At 34.7% G+C, this 14,507-nt stretch overlaps 1 protein-coding gene across 1 annotated transcript; it reads left to right on the top strand.

Annotated features, from left to right (window-relative positions):
* The first annotated feature begins 390 nt into the window (after positions 1-390).
* LOC147569063 (uncharacterized) lies at positions 391-3,065 on the top strand. Its single transcript, XM_086655520.1, has 6 exons — positions 391-585; positions 1,396-1,608; positions 1,700-1,795; positions 1,909-2,054; positions 2,235-2,460; positions 2,663-3,065. The coding sequence occupies exons 1-6, from the start codon at positions 454-456 to the stop codon at positions 2,888-2,890; spliced, it is 1,041 nt and encodes a 346-aa protein (XP_086511646.1). The 5' UTR covers positions 391-453; the 3' UTR covers positions 2,891-3,065.
* The last annotated feature ends 11,442 nt before the right edge of the window (positions 3,066-14,507 follow it).

Genomic DNA, 14,507 nt, shown 5'->3' with positions numbered 1-14,507 from the left:
ACATATTAAATTATTAATAGTTTCTATCAAGGTTTTTTAAACATGTTAACATACAAACTTTTTTATTTTATCCTAATTGAAAGATGAAATAAATAAATTATAACTTAATATGTAAACCTAAGATGCATTAGAGAAGGTAGTTTTACATTATTAATTTAAAATTTTGGGAAATGAATTCAAAATATATATTTTTTGTTAGAACACAGATAGTAAAAGTAAACTTATAATGTGGTACATAAATGTTAGTTAGATTATCCAGCTTTAATTTTCCGTGAATGTAGTGTTCTAATATTTATTGGAGAAAAGGGGACCCACAGGTAGAAAACAATGAAGAGATAGAAGGGGTGTGAAGTGGTATAAATACAAGTCCTCATTGTATTTCAAAGACACAACCATTTTCCACTCAAGGCTCTATTTTCTTTCCTATCTCAATCTTCTTAACAAATAAAGAAAATGAGTTTCGGTGGGATCTTAGGGTTTGATAATGGCATTGTTTTGGCCCCTATGGGAGCTGATATCGCTGGCCCAAAGCTTGTTGCTGCTGTCGCTGAAGCTGGTGGCATTGGTCTATTGGCCAGTCCCGTTGTATGATTCAATCTCTTTTGTTTTGATATCTCTCTTAAATTCGCGTTCTTAGACGTCTGATCTTCTTATATACATAATTTTTGTTTAGCTAGTATTTACGGGGAAAAAAATGGTTTCTTAAATTGCATCATTTTAGTGGTTACGGAATCTGCTATTATTGCAAAGTAGTTTTTCTTCGATATTTTCTTCGATCATTTTGAATCTACTATTATTACAAAAATACTAATAAAATTTTAAATCTGCTATTATTACAAATTAGTTTTTCTTCGATATTTTCTTGGATCATTTTGAATCTGCTATTATTAAAAAAATACTAATAAAATTTTAATGGGTTCGAAAGTTGAAGTAAGTGGAAATAGTGGACATGATCAATCACCTAAAAAAATGATGGGAATTTGATCTTATAGTGTCCAATTCATGAAACTATAAATCTTTTATTCTTGTAAATATAGAAGATCAGTGCCTAAACTAGAACTCTCATCAATTAAACGTGGAAAAAAGTTAGGATATATAGCACGACCCTAAAAGATTTTTCACACAAAGTAGGTCATTTGATCACCAAACTCCATTGACATTCTTTAATTATTTCACTAAACTTCATTGACATTATTTTATTAATTAGCCAGATCTGAACACGACCTTTCCTGATTCATAACTATCATATTTGTCACAATCTCTTAGCCAACTTTTTTTTTTTTTTTTTGATTTTTAATCTCTTGCCCGATGTGGGAGGGTATAATGGATGATAAACGGTAGTTGCATATTAATTGTGGGAGGGTATAATGGATGAGAAATGGTGAATTAATGCAGAATAGTTATGACATGACGGTGAAGGCAATAACGGCAACTAAGAAATTGACGAAAAAGCCCTTCGGAGCTGGTATTCTTTTAGAGTTCGATAACACTAACACTGTGAAAGCCATTTTCGACGAGAAACTTGCTTGCATGCAAGTATACTGGGGTGATTTCAACAAAGAAATGGTGGACGAAGCACACGCTAAAGGAGTCAAAATCTTGCACCAAGTAATTAAATACTAATTATATGATTAGTTTCAATTAATTTATGATTCCAATTGTTTTATACTAATTAAAAATTAATGTTATAATTAATTAGGTAGGATCATTGGCTGATGCTGAAAAGGCCGTAGCAGCTGGTGTGGATTGTATTATTGCTCAGGGAGTAGAAGCAGGAGGGCACGTGATTGGTCATGTAAGAGGCTGATAAATGAGAACTATTTAAACTACTCCATAAGAGTAACTAAATCAAATGAATAATTAATCTTGTATTAGTGTGTTTAATTTTGTAATTGCATATAACTACAGGTAGCTTTGTCAGCCTTCGTTCCGAGAGTGGTGGATTTAGTCGGAGACAGAAATATCGCAGTAGTTGCTGCAGGTTCCATTGGTGACGCTCGTGGTTATGTTGCTGCCTTATCATGGGGTGCTCACGGCATTTGCATGGGAACTAGGTGTGTATGTACTTTTTTTTTTTTCTTTTCGATTCTTTCTTCTTCGGCTAATAGTCCCAATGCGTCTGAGAGAAAAATATTCCAGGCCATAAATCAAGAGGAAAGTCAAAATTACATTTCTTTCTTTATTCATATTTTTCCTATCATATGGCTCCTGATCAATGTATTATATATCTATAGGTTTGTAGCAACAAAGGAATCGTATGCAAATGACTACTACAAACAACAATTGTTGCACTACACTGAAGCCGACACCGATCTCACTGATCTATACAGTCGGGCCACTTGGCGTGCACCTACTCGGTGCCTCAACACACCTTTCCATAACCAATGGAAAGGTGCACCAGATGATGTGGAAAATGATGATTCACAACCAATCATTGGTTATTCCATCATTCATGGAGGAGTATGGTTTCTAATTCATTCCATTAAATTACTGAGTCATCTGTTTAATATGTGCTATAGATTTTCACGTATATGATATGATGGCTCAACATCTAATTGTATCACGTGAAGATCTACTACTACTAAAAGGAAGTAGCACATCCCGGTTTAGTTTCAAGCTTAAATTGTCTTCCTCCTTTGATTATGTTTGTGGTTAAATACAGGAAACTGTTCTACGTCGATTTGCTGGTCAAGTAGCGAATCAAACTACTGCCGGAGAACTGGAACACATGGTCATGTACGCAGGGCAAGGTGTTGGGCTAGTTAAGGATATTATTCCAGCTGGGGATGTCATAAACAATATGATCGAGGGAGCGAAAAAGATCATCCAGGATCTTGGCACAAAATATCTCCCAGTACCTGTAAAAGATGAAGTTAAAGTTGTTAGTTAATTCATTTCATGAATTAATTATGAATTAGTGCATGGTTAATTTTGGTGTTTGTGTGTTGGAATAAGTTTTTAGTTATCTCTCCTTATTTTGGATGAGATTTTTAAAAGCATGTGATGAATGTTGTCATGGTTATTTTCTACGTTTTCTAATAAATTGAAGAGATAAGTTTAATTAAGTTAATATTTTCCCCAAGTACTTGATTTTATGTTTCTTTATAACAGTATGTTAACTCACTTACATCATATGACATGGATACTGAGTGGATGTATTAACAATTACATTTCCAACTCAAATCATTTTTTTAATTAATTTAAGTTAGTGATATAATAATTTTTTTAGAAACGAAAAATCTTTATAATGTATAAGTAATTAACATAATTAAAATTATGATTAAATACAGGAAACTGTTCTACCTCAATCTGACGACCAAGTGAAGAAACATACTACTGCTGAAGAACAAGAGAACAAGGTCAATAATGTTGGACAAATAGTTGGAAAAATTAATAATTTTCCTCCGGGCCTCTCGAGTGGTAATATTATACGGGAAACTGTTCTACCTCAATCTGACGACCAAGTAACGAAACAGACTACTACTGTTACTGAAACACAAGAGAACAAGGTCAATAATGTTGGACAAGAAGTTGGGCAAATTAATAATTTTCTACCGGGCCTTCCGAGCGGCAATATTATACGGGAAACTGTTCTACCTCAATCTGACGATCAAGTGACGAAACAGACTACTACTGCTACGGGAAAACAAGAGAACAAGGTCAATAATGTTGGACAAGGAGTTGGGCAAATTAATAATTTTCTTCCGGGCCTTCCGAGTGGCAATATTATACGGGAAACTGTTCTACCTCAATCTGACGACGAAGTGACAAAACACACTACTACTGCTACTGAAAAACAAGAGAACAAAGTCAATAATGTTGGACAAAGAATTGGGCAAATTAAAAATTTTCTTCCGGAACTTCCGAGTAGTAATATTATACGGGAAACTGTTCTACTTCAATCTGACTACCAAGTGACGAAAGAGACAACTACTACAACTACTGCTACTAAAAAACAAGAGAACAATGTCAATAATGTTGGACAAGGAGTTGGGAAAATTAATAGTTTTCTTCCTGGCCTTCCGAGTGACAATATCATACGGGAAACTATTCTACCTCAATCTGACGACCAAGTGACAAAACAGACTACTACTGCTACTAGAAAACAAGAGAACAAGATCAATAATGTTGGACAAAGAGTTGGGCAAATTAATAATTTTCTTCCTGGCCTTCCGAGTGGCAATATTGTACACGAAGTTTTTGTTGGAGCAGAAAAGATCATCGAGGGATTTGGATCGAACTTTCTCCCACAACCTCCCAAATGAATTCTATCTCATTCTGAATTATGAATCATTGCATGGTTAATTTTCAGTTGTGTGATGAAATAAGCTTCTAATTATCTCTCTCTTTAAGATGAGATTGTTAAAAGCAAGAATAAAGTAATTGTCATGTTTATTTTATGTACTCTAAAATAAATTAAGTTTTAATATGTATGTCAAGACTTAAGGTTAACTAGTACTTTTGCCATGTTGTTAATTTTACTCTAAAATAAAATGATCCTCATCCGGCACGAAACCTGGCGGGGTGACGTGTCGGGCTGTGATCTAGATCACAGGACGACACGTCACCCCGTCGGGTTTCGGGCGGGTTTCGTGCCGGAATGTGTATCACGGTTGTTTTCATAATCCATGGTATGATTGTATGAATTTGTTTGTAGTGGACAACTCAAAATTTTTTTTTTGTAGTGAAAAAATGATGTCATTTGCTAGTTTTTATTAAAATTGAGTTTTACTCCTAACTTGACTTTGAAGTTATATAAGAAGGTTTATTTTGCCTAATTCGTGGTATCTACATCGCCTGAATAGTTAATTCTGATTAATTTGTTTTGAATTAAACGCGTAATTTCTAACAAATCAATTTTTTTGACAACATTTGAATTCAAGTTTTAAAAATAGAAATATATAAATTTGACCGGCTAAAATGAATTTGAGACATACCTTATTGGATTGTTCATATTAAGATCGTGACAAACTGAAACCAAAGTACAACTAATCTTATTCGAAGTTCATATTAAGTGCTCATCACAATGAAACAGATCTTTATTTTGAATTCAAAGTAATCATGGCTCACAATTTGTTGCCGGAAAGAGACAACAAAATGGTGCCACAGAAAGAGCTGATTCTATTCTAATGTCATATCGGTCCCCCACAAATTATTACAAATAGGTGGCAGACTGATAGAGAAAGATATTTTCTATATTTAACATTAGGAGTTTCTATATTTTGAAAGATATTCTATATTTATTAATATTAGGAGTTTCTATATTTTAGAGTTTCTAAGTAATTTAGAAGTTTCTAAGTAATTTAGGAGTTTTTATATTTCTATATTTCTAAATATTGCGTCCTAGTTGAAGTCTAATTAGGAGTTCTAGTTAGAGTCTAATTTGTCTGGTTGTAGCCTATATATATGGTTGAGTTCATAGTAGTTAGGATATGAATATTGAAGTTATTAATAAAGTTTTCTATTAGTATTACGTTTATCTTTGACTGACCTAGAGAAGGACATAAGTTCTTATCAATTGGTATCCAGAGCAGACGCTCCTATCATTCGCTTTCGCATTACTTTTGTCTTCGTTAGATAACCTCGTTTGTGGTACAAACTCGAAAAAAAAAAGAATGGAGAAACAATTAGGTGAATTGGCAGAGAAGATAACTGAGATGACGGTAAACCAATCATTATGGATTAAGAAGATTGGTCGATTGGTCGACAATAGAGAGATCGTGTCTCAAAGAGGTGACTGTTTTAAAGGTGAAAGGTTATATTTTACACGGTTTAACGGATCAGCTGTGGAAGGTCAAGATGAACAATATTTTGAGTTTTATAACACTGCACAAGACCAAAATATTCAGTTTGCAATAAGTTACTTGGATGGAAAAACATTACAATGGTGTCGATGGGCTAAAAAAGGTAACTATTTTCGTACATGGGAAGAGTTTGTCGAAGCGGTTGTAGGTCGCTTCGGGAGAACGACGTATGAAGATGGAGGGGTTGCACTAGAAAAATTACGAAAAATAGGGTCCTACTATGAATATCAAGAAGAGTTTGTGCGTTTTTCAAACATGGTTAAGGATCCTAGGAAAGGTAAGGAGAAGACAGAGAAAAAAAACAACCAACACAGAGAAAAAGAAAGCTCGCAGAGAGAACACAAAAATCTCAGAGGAAGTCGACATCGATGCCATCCCGATGAATATACAAAAAGAAGAATCCGAAAAAGGAAATTCACATTGAAGAAAATGTTCCTAGACCTTCTCCTCGATCAAGCTGTTCGATGAACATCAATCCACTGAAGGAGAAAAAACTGATCATATATGGAGGATACTCCCAACAGTTAACATCTAATAAGAGTCGCTACTCTGAGAAGGGAAGTTCTACAATAAGAAGGGTGTCTCTGAAGTTATCTCCAAAGTACTATAATTCATATAAAATATTAGAAAAAATTGGTCCAGTAGCGTATCGTTTGGAATTGCCATAAGGAACTAAAAGTCATCCAGTTTTTCACGTTTCTGTTTTCAAGAAGACACTTCTCCCCAATACTGCAGTTGATGATGAATTACCAAGTGTCGAAGATGAGAAAATCCCGATATTAACTATGATCGAGATAATCCTTGAGGGCAAGGATGCAGCCAAGGGAGGAGGAATGATAGAGAAAGATATTTTCTATATTTAAATTAGGAGTTTCTATATTTTGAAATATATTTTATAGTTATTTAATATTATGAGTTTCTATATTTTAGAGTTTCTAAGTAATTAGGAGTTTCTATATTTCTATATTTCTAAATATTGAGTCCTAGTTGAAGTCTCATTAGGAGTCCTAGTTAGAGTCTAATTTGTTTGGTTGGAGCCTATTATATGACTGAGTTCATCGTAGTTAGGATATGAATATTGAAGTTATTAATAAAATTTTCTATTAGTATTACGTTTATCTTTAGCTGGCCAAAAGAAAGACTTAGATTATTATCACACACCATGACAAAATGGTAGCATATTCTCTCCAAACTGTCATGGAAAGGTAAAATCTAACTACATTGGTGGTAGACCCCACTATGATAAAGACTAAGATGACGAAGATAATGTAGAAGTATTGTGAATGGAAGTGTTTGTTTTCTTTCATTGAGATCTGTAAAAATTGTTTCACATCAAATCTTGATATTCATTTTCATCTGATTGCTTCGTCTAACAAGTCTACCGTAGTTGGTTTGACATTACTTTAGGGAGTTTAACGTATAAATTTTATATTTTGTATGGGAAGTTTCATATGCAATGTTTTTTTAGTATTAAATGCAATGTTGCTAGATACAATTATTTTAATAACATATTTTGGTTAAATGCATCGCAAGTTAAAGAAAATAATGTCTATTTGAGTTTGACCTAACGACACAGTTGACGTCATTAGGTCAATGGTTAAGTCAAATTCGACTTAACAACCCTCAATCTTCTTCACCTCCACTTCATTATCTTTCCCTCTCGCCATTTCATCATTCTTCTCCAAAAGGTGGCCAACCAACAACCTCCGTCTGGCGACTAAACTAGTACAATAATTTCCAGTCAATACTCCTATCCTCCGGGAATCAGGTCATTTATCTTCTACTTCTCCTCTGTTTTTGAGGACAATATACTAATAATTAATTTCTGGTCCTCAAATCTCTCTCACTGTTTCTGCTTTTCTTTGCCCTAATTCATTACATCTACTTGATTTTCAAACATGCAATTGATCTGATTCTTGTTTTTGAGGTCTTTCAAGAGATCAAATGATTTGTTAATCTATTAGGTTGGGGTTGAATTATAGTACTCGTGATGCGTTTTACTTGATCTAATTTGTTTTAAAGTGTATTAGTTCTTTGATCTTTTAAGCAGTTTTTCGGTTCTCTTCTGGACCTACATTTTTTTAATACTGAATCTTCTATGCCTTTTTCGTAAGACCGAAACGCAAAAAGTAAATAGTAAATAGTAAATAGTAAACAGGAAATTCAATCAAGTGGCAGACAGACTGGCAAAGTGGGCTAGGAAAAGGAATAGGACGCTGACATGGAAGAACATCCCTTACTTTATTTTGCATATGTACGGTAATAGAACTCTTGTTTTTTAGTTTCAATATAATATCACTTCAACAAAAAAAAAAATAGTAAATAGTAAATAAATAAATAAAAGAATCAAATTACACAATCCCTATAATAGGTAAAGCCCTCTTTTTCTTCGCAAGTTGTATCTAGGGGTTCAAGCCCTAGATTCACTCCATTTTTCGGTCTGAGAGAGAAAAGAGGAGAAAGAGAAAGAAAAGAACAAGAAAAAAAGAACAAATAAAAAAAATGTTTTGAAGATCGCCGGCCTAAAGTTGTCGGCGAACGATATTTTGCCGGAGAAGAAGGATGAGGTAACAGGAGGGAAGGAAAAAAGAAGAAATTAGTGATAAACACCCTAAAAATGAAAGATAAGAGAATTGCCTCTGACCATACTTGTTCAACTTGTTTTGACAAAGTCTTGGGTAAAAATCACATTGCCTCTGACGTGTATGGGCATTGCATATAAAACTCCCCATTTTGTATAACAACTTAAACTGACTATTGCCCATGTGATGTAAGGAGATTTTCAAAAGGTATTTCAAAAACCTTAGATATAAAATATAGTGATTTTGGTAATTTAATATTTAGGGTAGTATAAAATTATTATATTTTGTAGTTTTGTATTTTTAAGAAGGGAAATGATAGACTGTCCAGCTAGAATGCCCAATAAATTGTCCAAATTTCCTCATTAAGAAATAAAAGCGGTCCCCACCGTAGACAAATTTTGAAAAAGTCTTGTCTTTTAGTGAATCCACGTCAGCTGGGCATTTTAGTGGGCACCGAACTGGGCACTATAGTATCTCCCTTTTTAGAAACTTTTTAGGTGTAAGATTTTACTATTTTATTTATTTAGAAGTTGTAATTTGAGTTTGATTAGGATTGGAAAACCCCAATATTATACAAAGGAGTATCCAATTAATAGTTGTTTAAAAAGAATAAAGTTTTATCCATAAAAGTTTAGCATCTCTTTACCAAACAAACCAAAAGCAATAAAATAGTTGTTTAAAAAGAATATTGGGATTTTTATCCATAAAAATCGAAAAGTCACACAAACCAAAAAAGTCACACAAACCAAAAGAAACCATTTGGATTCATGAATCCGTGGAATCATGAATCCGTGGAATCATGAATCCGTGGAATCATGAATCCTGCAACCAAACGCACCATAAATGGATTCAAACTCAAACCCAGTCAACCATTCTGATGAATCAGAATTCATGAGTCATAATCTAAAGTCAGAATTCATAGCAGACAATTAGTATTTCTTTTCCCACTTAAGAGTAGATAAGTATAAGTTGCGAACAACAAAAAATAAGGTGAGAGAGGCTTGACTTGTCGACCTCAGTCATCGCTTAAGCTATGAGACCTCTCGCTAGGCAACTGCACCACCACCCCATGTCAGACCTCGAGAAATTTTTCAGATCCGCCTTAATTAGACGAAAAACAAGACATCATTGTCTAACATATTTGTAACTCTTTTCCCACTTAAGAGTAGATAAGTTATAAGTTCCGAACAAAAAAGAATGGGGTGAGAGAGGCTCGACTTGTCGACCTCAGTCATCGCTTAAGCTATGAGACCTACTCGCTAGGCAACTGTCACCACCGCCCCATGTCGAACCTTGAGACAAATTTTAGATCCGACTTAGACGAAAAACAAGACATCATTGTCTGATATATTTGTATCTCTTTTCCCACTTAAGAGTAGATAAACTATAAGTTGGGAACAAAGAAGAATGTGGTGAGAGAGGCCTGAACTCTCAACCTGTGGATTACAAGACTAAGGCACTAAGCCATGAGACCTACGAGCCAGGCAATTGCACCACCACCCCATGTGTGTGGAGTAATTATGTTTGTCTTATTTCACAAGCTAATTGAGTAAATGATATTGTGGATTTCTGGGTGACCAATGCGTTGTGTTTTCTTCTAAAAGAGAGCAATTTATCACGTTCCAAGAGTTCACAAGACGTAACTTGAAAACCATGTACACTAATGTTAACGAAGCATTTTTTTTTTCTTCTTCTGTAAACTACGACAACAAATTGGAAAATTGGACAATTATGTTCCTAAATTAATTCTAATTTTCTCATAATTTTCTTAATTTATAAATCAAAGAGATACACACCTTCTATCATAAAGTGTGTTGTATGAACAATGCCTCTTGGCTTTCCTTCGAGACAGGGAAGAAAATGAAACAAATAAGAATTCTTCTTTCTATTGAAAGTGCCTAGGGAAACTGTTTGAATGAAACTGCACCCCTATGTGCCACACGGATATTTTTGAGAAATTTTTATAATCTGTTTTATATTTATAGTGATTGTCGTGTTATTGTACACGGTAGAGTAAGTCTCACCAATCGTACCATGTAAATTTATTGTGTAACTAGCTAGGTTCTTTTATATATCCAAGTGCTATTGCTAATTTGACTATTTTAGGGAGTATCTCTAGAGAAGACAGAGAGCGCCTTTAGAGAAGAAATACAGATAATCAGATATAATTGTTTAATTAAATGATAACCCATATATTGACAGAAGAATTTCTTACGTAGATGGAAAACTTTTAATTATTAAAGGGCAATTAAATTCAGTGACTAGATATCAATCATAACACTACCACCATTTCTATCCATTTCTATCGCAGACCACCACCTCTGCTAGCCACCACCACTAATCAGACCACTATCTTAGTCTTCTTCATTTTTTGTTCACCATCCGCATCAACCAAACACTTTTGAAGGATTACCATCAAATTCCCCTTCATCTTTTAGAAGTTTGTTTTTAGAGAATTCTTTCTCTAGAATCATTCTTTACTGGAAAAATATTTAGTTTCTAGATTGTTTATTATTAGTCTATTTTAAAACTATTTCTATAATAATGTTTCTGCAACTTTCTAAAGAAGCTTCTAGAAAGTGTCTTACATATTCTAAAAATTATTGTTTATCTGGTTATGGTAGAGGGATTACAATCTCTCATTGTCTTGTCAAGATTAAAACAGAGTCTCGGTTTGAAGTAAAAACATTTCATCTCTGATTTATAGAGAGATGGACTACAAATGAATATTAACTTATTAGTATTGCTAATTTAGAATTTACTGAGATAGACAAAAAATAAAAAGAAATTCTGAGGATAAGAAGAAGAAATTTTGTAGTCGAGGCGACACCCCTGTAACAGTACCAGCAGTTAGGATACGTGTAGCCTTCGGGATACAACGACTATCCTTTAAGAATTTCGACGACACTTCTATATACTAAAAGCGGACGAACCTTCGGAAGTAATATGTGCTTTTTGACTGATGCAATTTGATCTTCTAGACACTTGAATGCGATCTTCTAGACACTTGAATGTTTATAAATTCACTCAAATGCTTCTTTCTTCAGAATTCTAGACAGACTAGAATATTTCTAAAATCAAAATTATGTTTCAGGCACAGTTGGGATACTAATTTCAGAAGAAAAGAAGAGAATGAATTGATCGATTTTCGGAATGAATTTGGATTGTTTATATAGGAATCAAATAGGCCCTTTCATTTGGGACACATCACTTGGTTTTTTGAGACACATCTCTTGGTTTTTGATGCACACTTCTTGAGAAAGAATTGGTTAAATAGCTGGTTTTGTCAGCTACTCTTTGATCCATCAAATTTGGCTTGAATTCACAGAGAGAACGCCAACAATTAGATGGATATTGAATGATGCCAAACAGATGAAGGAAATGGCCATTAGATGGAGAACTATGGAGATCCCACCTCCTGCCCGAAGAGGGTGGCATACGATCCCCGTTGGATCCTCACGGATCCAATGCTCCTAGAAGCGTCATACCAAGATCCCAAAGCTTATGATGAGCGACTGTCATATTTGGAGCATTTCCGCGGTATGAACACAAGTAGTCCAGATCTGGTCGTGCTCATTTCGTCCAGATGGCCCAATCTAACTTGTCTTTTTTGGTGTTTTAGTCCCTAACTTAACCGCCCTATGTCCTAACTTTAAATTTGAATTTCTCATTCATCAGAAACTGGATTCTGATGATGCACAAAATGTTCAGTCGTTGACTAACGTCAATAAGTCAAGAATAAACCAGAAGTCCAACGGGTTAACCTGACTTAAGGCAACATGACTGCTGGACCCGCTACGATTTGCCACCTACGCCTACAACTAGGAGGTCGACCTACAACTAGGAGGTCGACAAAGATCAGCAAAGGAGCTCCAGCCCTGCTTCGCCTAAAACACAATCAGGTCAGCCTGAGATTCTCCAAAGGAGTAAGGGGGCTCCACGTAAGCAAGGCCGATGCCTTACGCCCTAAATTGGGAAAGCAGAAGCACGCCGCACGCTTACCAACTTAATCCTGAATCTTTCTAAAGATCTCAGTTTGTTTAAGATCCTAAGTGTTTAAGCAACTTAGGCTTCAAGAGTCTCAAAAGAGGAAACATCTCCTAGAAGATCTATCACTTCGGCATGATATCTATGAAGTATCCTTGAACATAGGAACTTTTATTTATCCTAGATACGATATAAACCAAAAAGGAACCCTAACTACGAATAGTAGTCTAGTTCTCAAAATGTGGATCACAACTGCCTCATCTACACCGTCTATCACAGTCGGTCTAATGCAGCCTATAAAAGGGCATCACATCTCCCTCTTCAATACACGTTGAGTAAGTTCAATACATTCCAAAAAGGTTCACTCAATACTCAATCTTTTTACTGCAGAGAGCAACCTGACTGTCTTGAGCGTCTGAGCGGTTTTCGAACCCATTGCAGGTTCCCTCTAGGGTTCTAAGGAGCAAGGAGCGAAAACATGAAGAAGGAGTATCTATCAACCAGACGAAATATCCATTCATAACAGACGCTGTCATGCCTCAAGTCTCGATTCTCTGACTGGTTAAAGGAAAACCATTTTTTGACATCAACAGATTCGAGTGATTATTGGCTCTAAGTTGAAGAGCTCGACGAGACGAACACAATGACGTGCTTGGTTTCTGAGTTTGATGAGTCGTGTCGAGCCAAAATTGGCTCCGATTTCAACAATGACATCCTAGGACTAGTATAAATATCTATGTACCCCATCTCATTGTTCATCACAAGATCAGTGAGAGTATATAAAGAGTGAATGTGAGTGCAGTTAAAGAGTGTTTGAGTTGTGAATCGTAAATGTATACCCAAATTGTTTGTAAATTATCTTTGAGTAACACAATATACATTTCAAAGATGAAAATTTCACCCCAAGGCATTATTTTTTCAACAATCTGGTATCAGAGAAGACGATAAGGGATCGTTCTCTATCTGTTAAGGCTCAATGAGTCTTATTCAACATTTGGAGAACAATTTGGGACTGTGAAGAATATTTGTTTGGGACCAAATTTGGCAATTTTGTAGTATCATCTTATATATAAAAACAAGTCACTCAGTTATTTGGGATAAGTCTGGTCTTCTATTTTTATTGAGAGTTTGATATAGATTACATCCGACAGTTGACATAAAATCTTCTTCGTGTAAATTGACTCAAAACGGAAGGGTATTAGTGTCAACAATCGGTTACGATATCCTTAAAAAAACTATTCGCCTTGTTTTTCTTATACAATCCACCATTATATTTTTCTCTCTTCCTCTTCTATCTTCTTTGCAACTCTCTCCATTTCTTCCTTATTAATTTTAGAATCTAATATATCAAGATTACTGAAATGATTGAAGTTGTTAATTTGAAGGGAAGAATTTGAGAATATCAATACTACCAATGTGCAATCGAGATGACACCATCCATCCTATAGTAATTACGGACTAACACAGTTTAACTTATAATTCTGGCTTACCCTTGCACCCAATCCAATCTCTATTTCTAGAGTTGTTTCCCTCTCAAAAAACTTTTCTAGGGTTCCATAATCAAAAGAAGGATTAAGTTACTTTTGATCATTAAATTTCCATCAACTATTGCTGCTAAGCTGATTTTATAATAAATCAAATACAACTTCTTTGAGTGTTAATGATATATGGATGCCATGTTCGTTATCATTTCTTGTTTCCTCTTTCTAGAGATTTCTTTGCGTTGAGCTTTTTTTTTGATGAAGAGAAATACCATTAAATAAAAGAGTCTATTACAGACCGACTAAACATCAGAAATAAAGGAGGGGACATCGTTCCAAATTTTCTTATGACCGTGGGTACGACCCCATTTAGCCAAAGCATTTTTATACACATAAGATCAAATCCTTCCATTTCTCGAAACACATTTGTTTACGTGGTGCTTGTTCATTATCTTGTATTGTTTCCGTGATGGTTATATATCATGTCTTATTTTTTTCCACTTTATAAACATATTGTGAGAATGATCCCACATGGGCGAAGGGGTATCTAGCAACCAAGAATATAATATCTAAGTTCTCTCTATTCATTATCAATTGGTTTGAGATGGATGACCACAAACTTAACATGGTATCAGAGTTTGGCTTACACGTGA

Source organism: Eschscholzia californica, unplaced genomic scaffold (genome assembly GCF_041429995.1).
Source record: "Eschscholzia californica isolate CP2 unplaced genomic scaffold, dmEscCali1.0.p SCAF_1, whole genome shotgun sequence".
Taxonomy (NCBI): domain Eukaryota; kingdom Viridiplantae; phylum Streptophyta; class Magnoliopsida; order Ranunculales; family Papaveraceae; genus Eschscholzia; species Eschscholzia californica.
This window is presented reverse-complemented; position numbering and strand designations above follow the sequence as displayed.

Excerpts from the sequence above, each read along its gene's own strand:
- LOC147569063 (XM_086655520.1), top strand. The coding sequence starts at position 454 with ATGAGTTTCGGTGGGATCTTAGGGTTTGATAATGGCATTGTTTTGGCC. Across the intron at positions 1,609-1,699 it reads GAGTCAAAATCTTGCACCAA|GTAGGATCATTGGCTGATGC; the intron begins GTAATTAAATAC and ends ATAATTAATTAG. Across the intron at positions 2,461-2,662 it reads ATTCCATCATTCATGGAGGA|GAAACTGTTCTACGTCGATT; the intron begins GTATGGTTTCTA and ends GGTTAAATACAG.